At 35.7% G+C, this 22,568-nt stretch overlaps 1 protein-coding gene across 3 annotated transcripts in view; it reads left to right on the forward strand.

The window, feature by feature from the left end:
• LOC145694385 (beta-1,3-glucosyltransferase) overlaps nt 1-22,568 on the forward strand; it is a 275,902-nt gene that overhangs the window by 227,110 nt on the left and 26,224 nt on the right. For all 3 annotated transcript variants that reach the window (XM_081770560.1, XM_081770559.1, XM_081770558.1), the window contains exons 6-7: nt 15,772-15,908; nt 21,874-22,054. In XM_081770560.1, coding sequence (XP_081626686.1) covers nt 15,772-15,908; nt 21,874-22,054 — 318 coding nt within the window. The remainder of the gene's footprint in view (nt 1-15,771; nt 15,909-21,873; nt 22,055-22,568) is intronic.

Here is a 22,568-nt window from a genome sequence, read left to right on the forward strand (position 1 = left end):
ACGAAAAACAAAATGGGCGGTGCCAACTTCACGTACCTGAAAATTATTGGAAATCGAAAATAAACCATGCAGATCGTTTGTTCATCGTTTGTTCACGATTGTTCACATAAAATTTTCGTTTGTTCAGGATTTGTAAAGAATTTATACGAAAATCAAAATGGGCGGTGCCAACTTCACGCAGCAGAACCCATTTTCAGAAATCGAAAAAAAACCATGCAGATCGTTTGTTCATCGTTTGTTCACGATTGTTCACATAAAATTTTCGTTTGTTCACGATTTATAAACAATTTATACGAAAAACAAAATGGGCGGTGCCAACTTCACGTACCTGAAAATTATTGGAAATCGAAAATTAACCATGCAGATCGTTTGTTCATCGTTTGTTCACGATTGTTCACAAAAAATTTTCGTTTGTTCACGATTTATAAACAATTTATACGAAAAACAAAATGGGCGGTGCCAACTTCACGCAGCAGAACCCATTTTCAGAAATCGAAAATAAACCATGCAGATCGTTTGTTCATCGTTTGTTCACGATTGTTCACTAAAAATTTTCGTTTGTTCATGATTTATAAACAATTTATACGAAAAACAAAATGGGCGGTGCCAACTTCACGTACCTGAAAATTATTGAAAATCGAAAATTAACCATGCAGATCGTTTGTTCGTCGTTTGTTCACGATTGTTCACAAAAATTTTCGTTTGTTCACGATTTATAAACAATTTATACGAAAATCAAAATGGGCAATGCCAACTTCACGTACCTGAAAATTATTGGAAATCGAAAATAAACCATGTAGATCGCTTGTTTATCGTTTGTTCAAGATTGTTAACTTAAAGTTCTTTTTTTGTAGGGAAATTTTCTATGAGCGAAATTCACTCAGCAAACTTTACGTACGGGGTATAGGCATAGTTGTTTGTCCTCGAAGCAGGCCCGGAACTAGACGGAGGGCTAGGAGGAGCCTGGCCCAGACCTAAATTTTTGGCTGCAACACGTAAGAATGATATTAGCTTAAATCACTTATACAATGCCTTATCTTTAATTTGGCAGCAGAACGAAGTTTGTATCTCAGTTCCGTGATGAGATATTACCGCATAAGCATAAGTAGTCGTAGTTGCGTGGCCGCCATATTGATGACGTAATTTCAGGCGGTTGCCCACGTGGGACTTTTTAGGACTTTTGTGTGGAGTATCAGGGGAGTCCATAGAATGTGTTGAAATGAAAATTTGATTTCTCATTTTTTTTCCGTCTCCAGCCCTAATTTTCCTACACTATAACGGATTTTGTACCTCAAGAATTTCTGTAGCCCACTGTACACAGAACCTATCTACATAAGGCTAATTTTCTTTGAAATTTTACTCCATTTCTCTAAGATTTCCTGACCAAAATATTTATTATTCATGACTGAAAATCACAATAATTATTTTATTAATAGCCAAATCTCAGTTCATGTTCAGTAAGGACCAGTAAAAAATTTAACTTACGTCAAGTTGGCGACCACACTTGTAGCCACCACACTAATATTAACAAATCTTTTTGTGCTCAATTTGTGCTAATTTATGCTGCAGTTATCAGAATTTGTGCTACAATAGTTACGGAACTAAGTGAAAAAGAAAGTTGGTCGCCAATTTGATGTCAAGATAGCGACCACATTGTGAAAAACAATTCATACCATAGAGATATTAACAAATAATTTTGTGCTCAATTTGTGCTGATTCATCCAGCAGTTATTAACATTTTTTTGCTGCAATAATTACAAAAGGAAGAAAAAACAAAACAGGTTGGTCGCCAAACTGACGACCAGTTAGCTACCACATCGCGGAAAAACAATCCCAAACGCACTATACCAACAACTTATTTCGTGCTCAATTTGTGCTAATATATCTGCAAATTTTCGAATGTGTCCCGCAATAGTTACACAATAAAATAGAAAAGAAAGTTGGTGGCCAAATTGACGTCAAGTTAGCGACCACATTGTGAAAACCAACCCCTACAGTACAGATATTAACAAAAAAATTTTGTGCTCAATTTATGCTGGTTTATGCTGCAGTTATTAGAAGTTTTTGCTGCAATAATTACAGAATGAAGAAAAAACGAAACCGGTCGGACACCAAGATGACGTCCGGCTAGGAAGGGAAATATTAAAATTTCAGCACCACCCATTCTACACTTGAAAGATGAAATTAATGCTTCCGATGGAAGTGTCTCCCGATGCTTGTATTTGTGCAGCACAAAGCAGAATTTGTGCTCGCACAGTTAATTAGATACAAGGTATTAATAAAAAGTAGAGGGAAATATTAAAATTTCAGCGACCACCCTTTCTACACTTGAAAGAGGAAATTAATGCTTCCGATGTAAGTGTCTCCCGATGCTTGTATTTGTGCAGCACAAAGCAGAATTTGTGCTCGCACAGTTAATTAGATACAACGCATTAATAAAAAGTAGAGGGAAGTATACAATTTCTGCGACCACCTTTCTACACTTGAAAGAGGAAATTAATGCTTGCGATGTAAGTGTCTTCCGATGCTTGTATTTGTGCAGCACACAGCAGAATTTGAGCTCGCAAAGTCAATTAGATACAAAGCATTAATAAAAATAGAATGAAATATTAAAATTTCTGCGACCACCTTTCTACACTTGAAAGAGAAAATTAATGCTTGCGATGGAAGTGTCTTCCGATGCTTGTATTTGTGCAGCACTAAGCTGAATTTTTGCTCGCACAGTTAATTAGATACAAGGCATTAATAAAAAGTAGAGGGAAATATTAAAATTTAAGCGACAACCCTTTCTACACTTGGAGGAAATTAATGCTTGCGATGCATCGAGAGACACTTCCATCACAGTGGCGACCAACCTGTTTTGTTTTTTCTTCATTTTGTAATTATTGCAGCAAAAAATGTTCATAACTGAAGTCTCATATAGCTTCGATGCTGAAACTAAAATATATTAGTATCCCCTAAAAATTATTTTAATTTGATTTGAGTTCAGCATCCCTTTCAGCATCGAAGCTATATGAGACTTGGATCTACAGCTTAATGTGGGATCCCAACCACATAAGCTCCCGCCGGCAATCGAACCCGGGTCTCCCACGCCAAAGTCGCATATACTAACCGAATAGCCACGAGGAGCTCCAGGAAAAAGGCGAATGTGTATTGTATTGAATTGTCAATAATACTCAAATATAATCTTGTTCGCTTTCTTTTACTGCGGAGCTCCCTCGTGGCTAAGCGGTAAGCGTACGTGCCTTTTGCATGGGACACCCGTGTTCAATTTCCGGCGGTAGCTCATGTAGTTCGGATCCCACGTAAAGCCACAGGTCCAAATCTCACGTAGCCTCGCTGCTGAAAAGGATGCTGAACTCAAATCAAATTAAAATAATTTTTAGGGGATACTAATATATTTTCATTATTGCTATTATTATTTCGAATATAACTTCCAGTAGACCCGCGTAGCGTAGCCACTAATGCTCTCGTCTTCGATGCGTGCGGTCCCAGGTTCGATTCCTGGTGAGGCACTCGGTAGAAAAAGCTTTTCCAGGCCAGCAATCCACAATGAGGGTTTCCTGGGTTTTCCCATTCACACCAGGCAAACGCCGGGGTAGTCCTATCTTACAGATTCCTTTCTTCCTTCCCTTTCTCCGGGTAGTGTGCTCGTCGAGGGACGTCATCCTTCTTACGTAATGAGCTAAATGGCCAAAGCCCAGAAATCTAAATCCTACATCCCTAAATATAACTTCCCTTTTCCACTTCGAAATCCAATGAGAAGTTAGTTATCTTACAGTGCAATTAGAATTTTAACCGAATTCTTGCACAAAGAACGTAAGAATCTGCACTGGGTAATATTTTCCTTCTCTTTTTGTGTTACATTGTTTTTTTGTATGTATTGTCATCGGTGATTTCAAATTTGAAATCCGTTTTCCTGTAATGCTAGAGTTTTCATGCAATTTCAAACTTGTAATCTTTCCGGAGAAACTTTGGCATGTTGCGTAAATGTTTTTACTTCTGTGTCAGTAGTTTATCAATTTGTACTGTAATCTGAAGTAATCCTGTCATTGCTCTCAACAGCCAAAACCAACAACTACTAGTAGTAGTATTATAATAATAATAATAATAATAATAATAATAATAATAATATCAACAATGGTTAAAGTAATTTATTGACGTTAACTAGGAAGAATAATCTTTTAAGACGTGCCTGAAGTTGGCCCCCTCACTTCTCCCAAATTACACCAAACGTCGCACATCGTTAGTGCATCGTTAGTGCACTAAGAACTAACGTTAGTGCTATCGATTTTACGAGTTATTGAAGATTTTGGTGCCTAACTTCATATTAAATTAATTCTCCCGCCCATCGTTATGAAGACAGATTTTCACCAAACTTATCACACCGTTAGTGCATCATTAGTGCACTAAAACGCACTAAGAACTAACGTTAATGTTACCATATTTTGGGATTTATTTGAGATTTTTGGTGGAGGTCAACTTCAGAAATATTACATTGCATACAAATTGATGTAGAAACATGGGGTTAATTTCAATTGTTAGACCATCGTTAGTACACTTAAACGCACTAAACAATGTTAGTGTTACCACATTTTGGATTTTTTGCAAGATTTTTGGTGGGGCACACCTTCAGAATTATCAATTCCATACAAACTGTTAGTGTTTTCTAGAAGCACTAACAGTAAGAATGCACTAACGAATTGCACTAAATTTTTCGTTATCGCTTGAAGTGGGACAAGTTCAAGCTGACCACCAAAAATATTTTACTTGTAGCACCTACACTAATGAAGCACTAACGTTAGGGGTTGGTGCACAAAGAAGCACTAACGATTGCACCAGAAGAGATCATTATTGCCTTGAATTTTGCGAAAATTTGATGCAGTGAAAAATTCACCATAAATTTCTTATGTGAGTTTCGTGTCATGTAATTCGTCATAACTACACTAATAGTGAAGCATTAACGAACTTTAGTGTTTTCTAGGACCACTATTTCCTTTAGTACTTAAAGTTGGAACCAAGTTCACGCTGGCCCCCAAAGGTTTTCTAACTGTAGCACTTACACCCATCAAGTACTAGCGATAGGTGTTGGCGCAGTAAGAAGCACTAAGGATGCACTAACGAATGGCACTAATTTTTTCGTTAGTGCTTGAAGTAGCTGGGGCAGCGTAAACTTGGCCTCCCAAAAGGTTTCTATTTGTAACACGTACACTAATGAAGAACTAACTTTAGTCGTTGATGCACTAAGAAGCACTAACGATTCACTAACGATTGACATTAAATTATCGTTAGTGCATCATGTGGGGGCCAAGTTCGTGGACGTCGTTAATACTTCATTAGTGTAGGTGCTACCAGTGAAAATCGTTTGTGGGAACAATTTCACGCTGGCCCAGCCTCTTAAAGCACTAACGAAAAAATTAGTGCCATTCGTTAATGCATCGTTAGTGCTCCTAGATATCACTAGCAGTTTTGATAGTGCTTCACTATTAATGCAGTTATGGCCAATTACATATTATGAAACTCACAAAAGAAATTTATGGGATATTTTTCATTGCGCAAATTTCCGCCAAATTCAAAAGCACTAATGACCTCTTCTAGTGCAATCGTTAGTGCATCGTTAGTACTTCTTTGTGCACAAACTCCTAACGTTAGTGCTTTATTAGTGTAGGTGCTACAAGGAAAATATCTTTGGTAGTCAGCGTGAACCCGATCCCCACTTCAAGCATTCACGAAACAATTAATGCTATTCATTAGTATAAAAAATTAGTGCTATTATACATCGTTAGTACTTGTAGAAAACAGTAACAGTTTGTATGAAATTTGATATTTCTGAAGTTGTACCCCAACCAAAAATCTTGAATAAATCCCAAAATGTGATAACACTAACGTTAGTGCTTACTGCGTGTACTAACGATGAACTAACGGTTGCTGTTAACCCCAAGCTCCTACGTATATTTGTATGGAATGTGATATTTCATATCCCTCCTCCAAATCTTAAATAAATCCCAAAATATGGTAACAAAAACGTTAGTGCTTAGTGCGTTTAAGTGCACAAATGATACACTGGCGGTTGCCGTTAACTCCATGTTTCTACGTTAATTTGTATGGAATGTGATATTTCATATCCCTCACTCCAAATCTTAAATACATCCCAAAATATGGTAACAATAACGTTAGTGCTTAGTGCGTTTTAGTATAATAATGATGCACTAACGATGTGATAGGTTTGGTGCAGATCTGTCTGCATATTGATGGGTATTCAATCTTAAATAAAAAAAACTCTGCAATAACTCGTAAAGTGCGATAGCACTAATGATAGTTCTTGCACTAACGTCCATTAACGATACACTAACGATGTGCGACATTTGGCGTAGTTTGAGAGAAGTGGGGAGGCCAACTTCAGACCCCCGTGAAGTTAGCGACCAAAAGTTTAATAAATCGATATTTTTTTTAGAGTTCTGAGTAGCACTCAAAGAGTTCTAGAGTTCTTGCTAGGTCAGACCAATAGTTCTGGGTAAATAAAGATTTTATAGCGATTTTAAAGTTTCGCTGCTAACTTCACGGAAAACCAAAAATCTTAAAATATAAATATATACATACATTTTTTTTAGAGTTCTGAATAGCAAAGAGTTCTTGCTAGGTCAGACCAATAGTTCTGGGTAAATAAAGATTTTATAGCGATTTTGAAGTTTCGGTGCTAACTTCACGGAAAACCAAAAATCTTAAAATATCTATATATTTTTAAAGTTCTGAGTAGCACTCAAAGAGTTCTAGAGTTCTTGCTAGGTTAGACCAATAGTTCTGGGTAAATAAAGATTTTATACCGATTTTAAAGTTTCGCTGGTAACTTCACGGAAAACCAAAAATCTTAAAATATAAATATATACATACATTTTTTAAAATTTTTTTTTTAGAGTTCTGAATAGCAAAGAGTTCTTGCTAGGTTAGACCAATAGTTCTGGGTAAATAAAGACTTTATAGCGATTTTAAAGTTTCGGTGCTAACTTCACGCAACACCAAAAATCTTAAAATATCTATATATTTTTAGAGTTCTGAGTAGCACTCAAAGAGTTCTAGAGTTCTTGCTAGGTTAGACCAATAGTTCTGGGTAAATAAAGATTTTATACCGATTTTAAAGTTTCGCTGGTAACTTCACGGAAAACCAAAAATCTTAAAATATAAATATATACATACATTTTTTTTTAGAGTTCTGAATAGCAAAGAGTTCTTGCTAGGTTAGACCAATAGTTCTGGGTAAATAAAGATTTTATAGCGATTTTAAAGTTTCGGTGCTAACTTCACGCAACACCAAAAATCTTAAAATGTCTATATTTTTTTAGAGTTCTGAGTAGCACTCAAAGAGTTCTAGAGTTCTTGCTAGGTTAGACCAATAGTTCTGCGTAAATAAAGATTTTATAGCGATTTTAAAGTTTCGGTGCTAACTTCACGCAAAACCGAAAATCTTAAAATGTCTATATAAGAGAGTATAAAAAGTTAACGGACTGATTTCATTTTGTTAGAATAAAAAATAATTAAATTTTCATTGGGCTTAATTCAACCATTCTTCAGTGTAGTATGTAAAAATATTTTTAGACAACACTACTTGCATTTAATATGCGATAATTTTGTATAAAAATAATAATTGTACCTTTTACTAGAATGAGATAATTTCTAAGGCGGAACTATGTGGACCACTTGATGGTCACCTTAAGCTACTACTTCCGCTACGTATACAATTTCAGCTGAAAACAATTTATTTTATTATATTCTCAATGTAAATTTCATTTTTTTATATAAAAGGAATAAACAATAAACTGAAACAATATATATAGTATTTTTTATGGTATTTGCTGCAGAGTTCTTGTTGACATTGTTAAACACAAGGATTATTGTTGACATTGTTAACAAAAAAAGTCGGGCGGAAAAATTTCTTTTTTAAAATTATAAACAGGTCACAAAATATACGATAATGCCCATTAGTCAATACTCGAAGATTATGCTGTTTCCTATCCGGGAATGGTTAACTTTTTATTTTATAGCAACTTAAATCAACAACTGAGGAGCTTGTTTCTAAAATGTACTATATCACAGTTAGGAATTTTTAAAGGAAATAGAAAAAACAAATATGATCATTAAATTTTGCTGTAGAATGGTGATTCAGTTTCATGTAGGTAGAATATTTTACAATTTATTTTTATGATACATAATTCGGTGAATACATGTAATTAGTAATACTTAATAAAATATTTAAAATTTTAGAAATTATGGATATGGTACCTTCTGGTTTTATATGTGGATGTAGTACATTTTGGTACTGTACATTTTGGTGCTGGGTAAGACAAGGTGACCAGACGTCCCGTTTTAGCCGGGACAGTCCCTTTTCTCTAACCGTTGCCCCGTTTTTTCTGATTCTCGAACGGGGCGCCTAAATGTCCCGTTTTTAAGTAAAAATGACCTAGGTGTCCCGTAATTATTATTCAAAATATAAATCGTAAATGGAAATTCTACTCTCTTCCGTACCAACACTCTTTGCCAAGGTTGAGTCGTGTGTAGAACTTCTGAATTTTGAAATGGGAATTGAGTATTCGTGGTTCAAGTGGGAATTCTGAGTGTTCAAGTAGTTAAAAGAATTGTTGGGTAGAACTTGCAATCGGGAACCATTATTTGTTGTGTGGTACACGTAAAGTTAGAAACGGTGTGTTATCACTCTTATTTGTGTATTTTGTAAATTGAGAACACTGCTGAGTCCCAAAATGCAATCTGGAAGTCAGATATCCCTCGTCCCCCGTAACCGATTCGTATGTGTCCCGTTTTCGGAAGTAAAAATTCTGGTCACCTTGGGGTAAGAGTTCCGAGTAGCACTCGTAAAGTTCTACAGGGTTCTGTTGGTAGAATGGTTAAATATTTATTTCTAACAATTTAAATTAACAATTTATGCGCCACTCGCAAACAGACTCTGAACAAGGTGATAGAACTCTTTTATTTCGCAATGAAATAGAGTTCCGATGAGAGTTCTCACTAGCACTACTCAAGCTCTATTAAAACATTCTATAAGAATTTAGATTAACAATTTATGGGACGCTCGCAAGCCGACTGTGAGCAAGGTGTTAGAACTCTTTTATTTCGTGATGAAATAGAGTTCTGATGAGAGTTTTGAGTAGCACTTGTCGATTCCTATGTTTTGGGTAACATTGTTTAAATTTTATTAGGCACGTGTTATATACTTGTTAATCATTTGCACCGAATGCATGTGTGGTAAGTACATTACGACGAAACATTTATTGGTCTAACCTAGCAAGAACTCTAGAACTCTTTGAGTGCTACTCAGAACTCTAAAAAGTATAGACATTTTAAGATTTTTGGTTTTCCGTGAAGTTAGCAGCGAAACTTTAAAATCGCTATAAAATCTTTATTTACCCAGAACTATTGATCTAACCTACCAAGAACTCTTAGAACTCTTTGAGTGCTACTCAGAACTCTAAAAAAATTTAGACATTTTAAGATTTTTGGTGTTGCGTGAAGTTAGTAGCGAAACTTTAAAATCGCTATAAAATCTTTATTTACCCAGAACTATTGGTCTAACCTAGCAAAAACCCTAGAACACTTTGAGTGCTACTCAGAACTCTAAAAAAATATTGATTTATTAAACTTTTGGTCGCTAACTTCACTGGGGTCAATTACCGGCACGTTCTTTTACCTTGTCAAATGCATCTCATATTTGCCAGATGGTGATTGTTGTTTTTATTTTCTCAAATAACTTTTAACAGGACTAAATGATGTAATTAAAAATATATGGTTTCACAAGAACTGAGAAAGTTGTTTAATTTTTTCTTCTTAAATATGATTCGTCTGTATACGTTCTTAACACACTCATTTTCCAGTCTTCCAATTGGATCACGGCTTCTTCAACTAAATACAGATGCATAACTAAGCCTGATGTCTTCTGCTACATATGTGGCTGTATCAAACTTCCCGTCAAAACCGGAATCTGGTTTGTCAAAGTTTATATATAAAAATAATTTTAAATTCTCCTGGAGACTTTATTTGCAACATCCACCATATTTCTAGGTACGTGAAGATGTTACTATCCATTCTCTTTTTGGTATGAATTGTTTATAAATCGTGAACAAACGAAAATTTTATGTGAACAATCATGAACAAACGATCTGCATGGTTAATTTTCGATTTCCAATAATTTTCAGGTACGTGAAGTTGGCACCGCCCATTTTGTTTTTCGTATAAATTGTTTATAAATCGTGAACAAACGAAAATTTTATGTGAACAATCGTGAACAAACGATGAACAAACGATCTGCATGGTTTATTTTCGATTTCTGAAAATGGGTTCTGCTGCGTGAAGTTGGCACCGCCCATTTTGTTTTTCGTATAAATTGTTTATAAATCGTGAACAAACGAAAATTTTTTGTGAACAATCGTGAACAAACGATGAACAAACGATCTGCATGGTTTATTTTCGATTTCTGAAAATGGGTTCTGCTGCGTGAAGTTGGCACCGCCCATTTTGTTTTTCGTATAAATTGTTTATAAATCGTGAACAAACGAAAATTTTATATGAACAATCGTGAACAAACGATGAACAAACGATCTGCATGGTTTATTTTCGATTTCTGAAAATGGGTTCTGCTGCGTGAAGTTGGCACCGCCCATTTTGTTTTTCGTATAAATTGTTTATAAATCGTGAACAAACGAAAATTTTTTGTGAACAATCGTGAACAAACGATGAACAAACGATCTGCATGGTTAATTTTCGATTTCCAATAATTTTCAGGTACGTGAAGTTGGCACCGCCCATTTTGTTTTTCGTATAAATTGTTTATAAATCGTGAACAAACGAAAATTTTATGTGAACAATCGTGAACAAACGATGAACAAACGATCTGCATGGTTTATTTTCGATTTCTGAAAATGGGTTCTGCTGCGTGAAGTTGGCACCGCCCATTTTGTTTTTCGTATAAATTGTTTATAAATCGTGAACAAACGAAAATTTTTGTGAACAATCGTGAACAAACGATGAACAAACGATCTGCATGGTTAATTTTCGATTTACAATAATTTTCAGGTACGTGAAGTTGGCACCGCCCATTTTGTTTTTCGTATAAATTGTTTATAAATCGTGAACAAACGAAAATTTTATGTGAACAATCGTGAACAAACGATGAACAAACGATCTGCATGGTTTATTTTCGATTTCTGAAAATGGGTTCTGCTGCGTGAAGTTGGCACCGCCCATTTTGTTTTTCGTATAAATTGTTTATAAATCGTGAACAAACGAAAATTTTATGTGAACAATCGTGAACAAACGATGAACAAACGATCTGCATGGTTTATTTTCGATTTCTGAAAATGGGTTCTGCTGCGTGAAGTTGGCACCGCCCATTTTGTTTTTCGTATAAATTGTTTATAAATCGTGAACAAACGAAAATTTTTTGTGAACAATCGTGAACAAACGAAAATTTTTTGTGAACAATCGTGAACAAACGATGAACAAACGATCTGCATGGTTAATTTTCGATTTGCAATAATTTTCAGGTACGTGAAGTTGGCACCGCACATTTTGTTTTTCGTATAAATTGTTTATAAATCGTGAACAAACGAAAATTTTATGTGAACAATCGTGAACAAACGATGAACAAACGATCTGCATGGTTTATTTTCGATTTCTGAAAATGGGTTCTGCTGCGTGAAGTTGGCACCGCCCATTTTGTTTTTCGTATAAATTGTTTATAAATCGTGAACAAACGAAAATTTTATGTGAACAATGGTGAACAAACGATGAACAAACGATCTGCATGGTTTATTTTCGATTTCTGAAAATGGGTTCTGCTGCGTGAAGTTGGCACCGCCCATTTTGTTTTTCCTATAAATTGTTTATAAATCGTGAACAAACGAAAATTTTATGTGAACAATCGTGAACAAACGATGAACAAACGATCTGCATGGTTTATTTTCCATTTCTGAAAATGGATTCTGCTGCGTGAAGTTGGCACCGCCCATTTTGTTTTTCCTATAAATTGTTTATAAATCGTGAACAAACGAAAATTTTTTGTGAAAAATCGTGAACAAACGATGAACAAACGATCTGCATGGTTTATTTTCGATTTCTGAAAATGGGTTCTGCTGCGTGAAGTTGGCACCGCCCATTTTGATTTTCGTATAAATTGTTTATAAATCGTGAACAAACGAAAATTTTATATGAACAATCGTGAACAAACGATGAACAAACTATCTGCATGGTTTATTTTCGATTTCTGCAAATGGGTTCTGCTGCGTGAAGTTGGCACCGCCCATTTTGTTTTTCGTATAAATTGTTTATAAATCGTGAACAAACGAAAATTTTATGTGAACAATCGTGAACAAACGATGAACAAACTATCTGCATGGTTTATTTTCGATTTCTGAAAATGGGTTCTGCTGCGTGAAGTTGGCACCGCCCATTTTGTTTTTCGTTTAAATTCTTTATAAATCGTGAACAAACGAAACTTTTTTGTGAACAATCGTGAACAAACGATGAACAAACGATCTGCATGGTTAATTTTCGATTTGCGATAATTTTCAGGTACGTGAACAGCACCGCCCATTTTGTTTTTCGTATAAATTGTTTATAAATCGTGAACAAACGAAACTTTTTTGTGAACAATCGTGAACAAACGATGAACAAACGATCTGCATGGTTAATTTTCGATTTGCGATAATTTTCAGGTACGTGAAGTTAGCACCGCCCATTTTGATTTTCGTATAAATTGTTTATAAATCGTGAACAAACGAAAATTTTATGTGAACAATCGTGAACAAACGATAAACAAACGATCTGCATGGTTTATTTTCGATTTCCAATAATTTTCAGGTACGTGAAGTTGGCACCGCCCATTTTGTTTTTCGTATAAATTGTTTATAAATCGTGAACAAACGAAAATTTTATGTGAACAATCGTGAACAAACGATGAACAAACGATCTGCATGGTTTATTTTCGATTTCTGAAAATGGGTTCTGCTGCGTGAAGTTGGCACCGCCCATTTTGTTTTTCCTATAAATTGTTTATAAATCGTGAACAAACGAAAATTTTATGTGAACAATCGTGAACAAAGGATGAACAAACGATCTGCATGGTTTATTTTCGATTTCTTAAAATGGGTTCTGCTGCGTGAAGTTGGCACCGCCCATTTTGTTTTTCGAATAAATTGTTTATAAATCGTGAACAAACGAAAATTTTATGTGAACAATCGTGAACAAACGATGAACAAACGATCTGCATGGTTTATTTTCGATTTCTGAAAATGGGTTCTGCTGCGTGAAGTTGGCACCGCCCATTTTGTTTTTCATATAAATTGTTTATAAATCGTGAACAAACGAAAATTTTATGTGAACAATCGTGAACAAACGATGAACAAACGATCTGCATGGTTTATTTTCGATTTCTGAAAATGGGTTCTGCTGCGTGAAGTTGGCACCGCCCATTTTGTTTTTCGTATAAATTGTTTATAAATCGTGAACAAACGAAAATTTTATGTGAACAATCGTGAACAAACGATAAACAAACGATCTGCATGGTTTATTTTCGATTTCCAATAATTTTCAGGTACGTGAAGTTGGCACCGCCCATTTTGTTTTTCGTATAAATTGTTTATAAATCGTGAACAAACGAAAATTTTATGTGAACAATCGTGAACAAACGATGAACAAACGATCTGCATGGTTTATTTTCGATTTCTGAAAATGGGTTCTGCTGCGTGAAGTTGGCACCGCCCATTTTGTTTTTCCTATAAATTGTTTATAAATCGTGAACAAACGAAAATTTTATGTGAACAATCGTGAACAAACGATGAACAAACGATCTGCATGGTTTATTTTCGATTTCTGAAAATGGGTTCTGCTGCGTGAAGTTGGCACCGCCCATTTTGTTTTTCGTATAAATTGTTTATAAATCGTGAACAAACGAAAATTTTATGTGAACAATCGTGAACAAACGATGAACAAACGATCTGCATGGTTTATTTTCGATTTCTGAAAATGGGTTCTGCTGCGTGAAGTTGGCACCGCCCATTTTGTTTTTCATATAAATTGTTTATAAATCGTGAACAAACGAAAATTTTATGTGAACAATCGTGAACAAACGATGAACAAACGATCTGCATGGTTTATTTTCGATTTCTGAAAATGGGTTCTGCTGCGTGAAGTTGGCACCGCCCATTTTGTTTTTCCTATAAATTGTTTATAAATCGTGAACAAACGAAAATTTTATGTGAACAATCGTGAACAAACGATGAACAAACGATCTGCATGGTTTATTTTCGATTTCTGAAAATGGGTTCTGCTGCGTGAAGTTGGCACCGCCCATTTTGTTTTTCGTATAAATTGTTTATAAATTGTGAACAAACGAAAATTTTATGTGAACAATCGTGAACAAACGATGAACAAACGATCTACATGTTTTATTTTCAATTTCCGAAAATGGGTTCTGCCAGGTTCACACACATAATTTTGAAAGAGTAACAACCCAGGTTGACACATAGATCAGCCTAGATTCAGTTTGCAAAATGATCCCCGTTGCACACGTGTCTGGAGAGAGTTCGGAAAACGATTTAATTCTAGAGACATTGTTCAATATAAAGCTGTTTTCCGAATACCAATTTTCTTTAGGAAATGTAAGAAAATACCTCAAACAATTATCTTACTTAATACCAAGTACTAACCGCAAGTGTAAATCTAACACCAGGGGCGGCGATTAGGGGGCAAGAGGGGGCAGTTCCCTCCCACTTTTTTCAAATAACCCCTTAATGTATATAGTTTCATTTGGAAATATAAATTTTTTGTATGTATTACTGGTGTCATATAATATTTGCCGTTGCGTGAGCACATATTCGTTATTTGTCTTCCCGTGTAGTTAAGAAAGCTACAGGAATTGCATTTTAATTGCAGTTCAAAGGAATTAATATTCCAATTGCATATTTCTTTAAATGTCGTAACATATACTTGTAGAATTTACTGTCTTTCATTTTCAAAGAGTAATAAGACATATTTAATGGCATGTATGGAATTAAAAATATAAGTTGTTGATTAATCCCCGGTTTCAATTTAACTTTTACAAAACAAGCCTCATTATTCATTACTATGAATAATATTATCCTCTCTATTTATTTGTTTTGGAAATTTGTTATTAAATAATCTAATCACACAATTTTCTAGACAGAATTTTAAGATGTTCATGAGCAAGGAATCAAATCTCTTCTTACACTTTCGTTGTTTAAGAGTACAAAGAGCTAGTACCTACTTGCGTTGCTCTTGTCAATTTACGTAATAAAATATGAAACACGAAATACGGTATTTTAACTAAAAAAGATAGTATCCTATTAGTTATACAAACTTTCGTCAAAGTGTTAAAAACAATCAGGAAAACTAACATTGATATACAAATATTCACGTTATGTCTTGTCCCCTCCCCACTTTTAATGTCCAAACGCCGCCACTGCCTAACACCAAGTAGTAACTGCAAGTTTAAAGTTATGATTACGTTCTGCGTAATTGTAACCTGTTATATGTGCTGAAGTAATGTAAAGGTAATGAGTTAACTTTAAAAATAACTTACCCAAGGCTGGTTTAGAGAGTAAATAATTCTTCGTAACTTAAGGAAAACTATAATTATAATTTGCCCACGATGTGTGAGCATTTTTGCTTTTAACTATACTTATAATTACCTCAAATTATGTATTACATGTTTATATTTCTATCTGAATAATTTTCTTTTTATTTCAGGAATTATGGATAGGTCATGCGTTGTATGATCGAGAAGCAACGATAATTCATCACTTTGCCTTCTACGAAAACCCCGAGCATTTTAAATATCCTCACTTGACTGCAGGATTTGTCATGAGTTCAACCCTGCTTCAAAGGTAATACTAATGTTATACTTAGTAATTTTGAAGTAATGATAATAGCCTATCGAAGTATTACCAATTACTTGAAGAAATTTCTGTTCCAAGTACTCGTCTGAAACTGACAAGTAAACCTTACGTTTGGGTGAATCGAGTTGCTGACTGAGACACATATGAGAAAGTAGTACTAAATGTAGTCAGTATTTCAGTGAAGTTGTAGGTGCGAAGCTCCAGGGGTTTAGGAGATACAGCTATCAGAACATCACATGGAAGTACAGAATAGTCTTCATACAGTTGGAGGTAAAAGTTCTGTAAGACCTCTTGTAACGACAAAAGGTGAATAACAAATATATGGGTACATATTAGGACTAGGGGGAACTCATCTAGTAAGGGTTTACCTGACGGCGGCCATCTTGAAATCCGCCATTTTGAACTAAGGTTAAGTTTTTAAAAAAGGAATAGGGTCATGTGATACATTATTTAAGGCACAAATTTAATCAGGAGAACAATGGTGACGTTAATTTTGATTTACGCGCAAGTGGTAAAAAGTTACAGGGAAATTGAATATTGTTGCAGCATATGTATTAGTCCTTCACCCCACCTTGTAAATTTTGTGTTAATGATAATAATTAAATAAAAAGCAGGTGGATAAATATTAGGTCTATGGTAAGAGTTGCCTTGATTTCGGCCATGTTCAAATCCGCCATTTTGAATCAGATAAAAGTTTTAAACAAAACGCATAACATTGACACCTTATTAATAGCAAATTTTACCATAAATCCAACGGTATAACCATTTTTGCTTTATCATTAACCAGCATTTGTTATCGCATAAACAAGTTGCTAATTTAAGGGAAAATGACCAAAGTGGAATTGAGTCATAATTGAACTTGGGTCTTTCTTCCAGAAAAGTCCTCAATTAGTACAATCAATATGTAGTTCAGAAAAGGGTGCATGACTTGCACAAATGCTCTGCTCACAGTGAACACACCTGACAAAGGCAATCGAGTTACACTTCACACCAGTGGCGGATCCAGGATATGATCAAGGGAGGGGCAAAACCATAATTTGCCTTTTTATCCAGTGTAAAGCAGAATTGAAGCCCATTTTATCCAGTGTAAACCTGAGCGTCAAGGGGGGGGTCTATAACCCCTTAGCCCCTCCCTTGGATCCGCCCTTGCTTCACACATTTGTCGTTAACAATTCCGTCAAAGCAGTAGTTGTAAGGAGCGATCCATTTAATTTTGTGCTGGTTAATGATAAAGCAAAAATGGTTATACCGTTGGAGTTATGGTAAAATTTGCTATTAATAAGGTGTCAATGTTATGCGTTTTGTTTAAAACTTTTGTCTGATTCAAAATGGCGGATTTGAACATGGCCGCCATCAAGGCAACTCTTACCATAGACTTAATATTTATCCACCTGCTTTTTATTTAATTATTATCATTAACACAAAATTTACAAGGTGGGGTAAAGGACTAATACATATGCTGCAACAATATTTAATTTTCCTGGTAACTTTTTACCACTTGCACGTAAATCAAAATTAACGTCACCATTGTTCTTCTGATTAAATTTACGCCTTAAATCATTTATCAAATGACTCTATTCCTATTTTAAAAACTTAACCATAATTCAAAATGGCGGATTTCAAGATGGCCGCCGTCAGGTATACCCTTACTATATGACTTCCCCCTAGTCCTAATATGTACCCATATATTTGTTATTCGCCTTTTGTCGTTACAAGAGGTCTTACAGAGCTTTTACCTCCAACTGTATGAAGACTATTCTGTACTTCCATGTGATGTTCTGGTAGCTGTATCTCATAAACCCCTGAAGCTTCGCACCTACAACTTCACTGAAATACTGACGACATTTAGTACTACTTTCTCATATGTGTCTCAGTCAGCAACTCGATTCACCCAAACGTAAGGTTTACTTGTGAGGCTAAAATACCCAATAATGGATATTGAATAATACTCGGATAAGGAATATCGAATAACAGAGAATATTATGTACATAAAAGATATCGGATATTATCCAAATAATATAGAAGGTCTCGTCCGGAAAGGTATGAGAGTGATTCCATAAAATTTGTTTATTAGAAGATATGCTTACCTATATCTAAAATTTCTCGAAATAGTCAATAAATGGTAGCCAGCAGTTCTGCCATGCGTCACAGCTCGCCTGGACATTTTGAACAAAGATCTCTTTCAAAGCACTCGTCATGGCAGCTTGTATATTTTAACAGTCTCAAACTGATGTTCTTTCAAGCTGGATTCAAGCCGGATAGACAAAAAGAAGTTAACTGATCTCAAGTCTGAGCTATAAAAAGGTTGAGACAGCTTTACTGTGGTTTGTTTTGCCAGAAATTCTCTCAATAATATTGTTGTGGTGAAACACTCAGGCGCTAGTGATCTCAGGATGGACACCCGCGACTCTGTTTGCCTGGCTGGTCCGAACTTCTCATGGACATCTCTTGAGTCCAAAAAAAAAAAAAAAAAAAAAAAAAGTTTTGATTTTATCTGTGATTTACTCATTTGAGCCTTCTTTGGTCAAGGAGACTCAGTTTTGTGCCACAAAAATACTTATGTTTTCGAAAATGCATCCTTCTATATCATAACAAGCGTCTCGATTGCGGACTTCCCTGTATTTTGATCGTTACGCAACGCTCAAACACCTGTCCACTTCGCTAAGGATCCGCATTCGGTAAAAGCTCAGAGGTAACTCAAGAATGCTATGAAATTCAAGATAGCGTGCTTCAGCTTGAGGGAGCAGTAGCATCGACTCGCTCGTGATGCTATCTAGCAGGGGCGGATCCAGCTTATTGAACACTCACGACGTCGTGAGACACTTATTTGATTTTAATTAATAATAATAATATAAATTATGGTGGTGTAAGATTCTATCAAGTAGTGATTCTACACCCTCCATTCCAAAAGAAACCGAACGTTTTAAAAAAAAACAAAAAAAGCAATGTACATTTTGGAACAAATCATTTTTATTAATCAATGTATTCCCCTTCTGCATCGATACACATATTTGCACGCTCCAACAAGTTGTCAAACGACTCCTCCATGTCCTTTATTGGAATGGTCTTTAGGACGGCGGTCGTCGCCTTCTCAATGGCATCAATCGATGCGTGACACTTTCCTTTCATCGCCAAATGCAGTTTCGGGAACAGATAGAAATCGCACGGAGCGAGATCTGGTGAATAGGGCGGATGATGCAACCGAATAATGTGATTTTTTACCAAAAATTCAGTTACAAGTCGCGAACGATGTGATGGTGCATTATCGTCCAAAAGAGTCCAACTATCGATTTCGCGATATTCGGGCCGAATACGACGAATTCTTGCCAGCAAACGCTTCATGACGACCAAGTAAAACTCTCCAGTGACTGTCTGGCCGGGCTGAACAAATTTTTTGTGGATAATTCCTTTTGAATCGTAAAAACAAATCAGCATCACCTTAACTTTTGACTTCACCAAGCGACTTCTTTTGGGTGTTCCTTCATCCGGCGCTCTCCATTCAGCACTTTGCCGCTTTGTTTCGGGCTCATATTCAAAACACCACGTCTCGTCACCAGTTACAATCGATTTCAAGAAGTTTCGATCCTGCCGAGCACTTTTAACGATGTCTTTGCAATGCGCAATTCGATCAACTTTTTGGTCTTCGGTGAGTTTGTGTGGTACAAACCGCGAATTAACCTTCTTAAGGCCCAAAACTTCGGTCAAAATGCGGTATGCGGTTGTTTGAGGAATGCCTAATTCCATTTCAATAACTTTCACCGACGATTTTTTGTTATGTTTGATGAATTCACGCACTTTTTCGATGTTTTCTTCCGATAATCCGGTTCTGGGATGGCCTGATCTTTCGTCATCATCCAGCGTCTCTCTACCCGATTTGAATCGCCTGAACCACTCGTAAACTTGCGTACGGGATAGACACTCATCACCATATGCAGTTTGTAGTATTTGGTGCGTTTTACTAAAAGTTTTACCCAGTTTAACACAAAACTCAATTGCAGCTCGTTGTTTGAAACTCATTTTCCGACCGATGTACACAACACACTAACAGTTGAAACGCAATAACTTTGTTGCCGTGCATCCAAATGTCATGACATTTATACCAGTTGTCAATGAGGGACTACGCCATCTACCGGTAAAATATTACAACAGATGGCACTAGTGGTACTATTTGTTTTCAAAAGTTCGGTTTCTTTTGGAATGGAGGGTGTATGTAGTATGAACAGTGTTGTTGCCGCTGAAGGCGTTGACTGATACAGTCTGTATCAAATACTCATTTTAACTAATTGATAAGTGTTTCATAACTTTTAAATGCTAAAATTTCACGACACACTGGTTGGGAACCACTGGTGCAGACCATAAATGATGTATCTTTTCCTTGTCTTTTTCGTTGAAATCAGTTATAACTCTGGAATGAGAATAAGATATATTTACTGTGCTGCCATCTACTGATGGAAGGAACAAGTGGTGTAAACAACGCTAGATGTCACTAGCTTGCGAGACATACACGTAGAACGTAGCGTAGCTCTTATGTAACTTCATTGTGTTTGCCTGTTTCTCAGTGGACAATTGGCAAAAAAAAAAAAAAAAAAAAAAAAAAAAAAAAAAAAAAAAACAGTCGTTTCCTAAGATGCTCTACCGACCGTAACTCACAGAGACTTCACCCCTCGACCCTTCTGGTTAGGTCCAACAAAATCAGTATCATTACTTTCCGGACAGAGCTTGCATATCAAATAATATGGGATAATTGATATTGGATGATGGAAGATATCCGAATGAGGTTTGTGTGGATATGATCCATTATTCGATTGTGTAATCCGGGAACATATATCTGAATATCCGTTTTCTTAGTAAAAACTATACTCGTATGGATATGAACAACCTCCATACAGCAGTTGCCGTTAGACTAATGAAAAGAAGTTGTATAATTAGTTAATTTGAAACCCATTGTATTCCATTGAAAAATTCATTGGATGTATAGAAACTACGTTGCAATATTTATCATGCTCTTTTATATTAATTGTTATTATTAGGAAGTTTACTAGTTTTAGTTATTACATTAACCATAATTTAATGTTATATATTGAGTGATTATTATTACTGATCATTAGCCTTCATTTTTGGAGACTGTTTATTGCTTATAAAGTTTAATGACAATAAAGTATTCTATTCTATTCTATCTTACTCAGTAACAAACTATGATCATAGGCACATGCATTGCATTTCTGTAGTTTTCAGTAGCAAAATGATGCGTTACAACTTAAAAAAAAAAAAAAAAAAAAAAAAAAAAAAAAAAAAAAAAAAAAAAAACATAAAACGCTGTGATAGATAGATGTAGGTGTATATTAAAAGCATCACTTGCAACCCACATGTAACCAAAAAATTTGTGCAGTCCATATGTGACACTACAAAATATGTGCAACACATGTGTGATACTACAAAATTAGTGCAATCCACTGTGACACTACACAATTTGTGCAATCCACATGTGACATTACAAAATTTGTACAATCGACGTGACTACAAAATTTGTACAATCCACGTGTGACAGTGCAAAATTTGTGCAATCCACGTGTGACACTACCTAGGTACAAAATTTGTGAAATCCATGTGTGACACTACACAATTTGTGCAATCCTCGTGTGACATTACAAAATTTGTTCAATCCACGTGTGACACTACAGTTCGCTATAAATTGAATCGGTGATTTCAGAAAGGACCTGAGTTCATTTTGAATGTCTTCGACATACTGAAGAAAAACCAAATTCAGGACTGCAGATCTTTCTTCGACACTTGCCCTTTCTTTACACAAACTTGCATATACTTCTAGAGAATCGAAAAAAGTTCGCAACCTAAATTTTAGAAAAATGTGACTTGAGTCCTTACTGCAGTCATAGATTCAATTGAGCTAATGCATGGTAGGTTTTATGTAATGCTTATGGATACTGTTTTCCAGACTTGACGAGCGGATGAGGCAGGGTGATGGCCCATCGCCTGACTTCTCGATTGATTCTTCTCATGAGTTAGCCCTGTACATCTGGAATAACGGGGAAGGACCTTCTCTTCAGCATTCACCGATCTTCTGTGTCACGCCAGACACTCAATGTGCCTCTTATCCCGTGCCTTTCAAACCATGTGTAAGTAATAAAACAGCTATGATACCATATCTAGCTAATGCCATTAGTAGGGGATGGAATATTGGAATCATATTGTGTTACTTTTGACTTTATTCATTCTGTTGTTTCGTAGAAGTTTGACAAGTTTTGCACAGGTGATAAGAAAACTGAAGTGAAATCTTTCAGTTTTACATCCCATGGTTATAACGTATAAGCCAAAGGAGACGGTGATGATAAGAAGGAATGAAATAATAAAGTGAAAAAAGTGGGAGGAAACATAACCCTCATGAAACCCACGCACACGGTGTTTGTCCACCAGAAAGCTAATTTAGCGCGAGCTAGTATCGAACCTGGAACTCCACGCATTAGAGGTAAACGTTATACCACTGAACTACCACGCCCCCCCACCACCACCAGATGATAAGACAAAAACGTCCAAGATAGGCTCGCTAGAAAAACATGCGTAAAGTGTGTGTAATTTTAACTACGTAGATTTTATCGTGTATCTGGAGAATTGAAAATTAAATCAAATGGG

Source organism: Thermobia domestica, chromosome 9 (genome assembly GCF_964235325.1).
Source record: "Thermobia domestica chromosome 9, izTheDome1.hap1.1, whole genome shotgun sequence".
Classification (NCBI taxonomy): Eukaryota; Metazoa; Arthropoda; class Insecta; order Zygentoma; family Lepismatidae; genus Thermobia; species Thermobia domestica.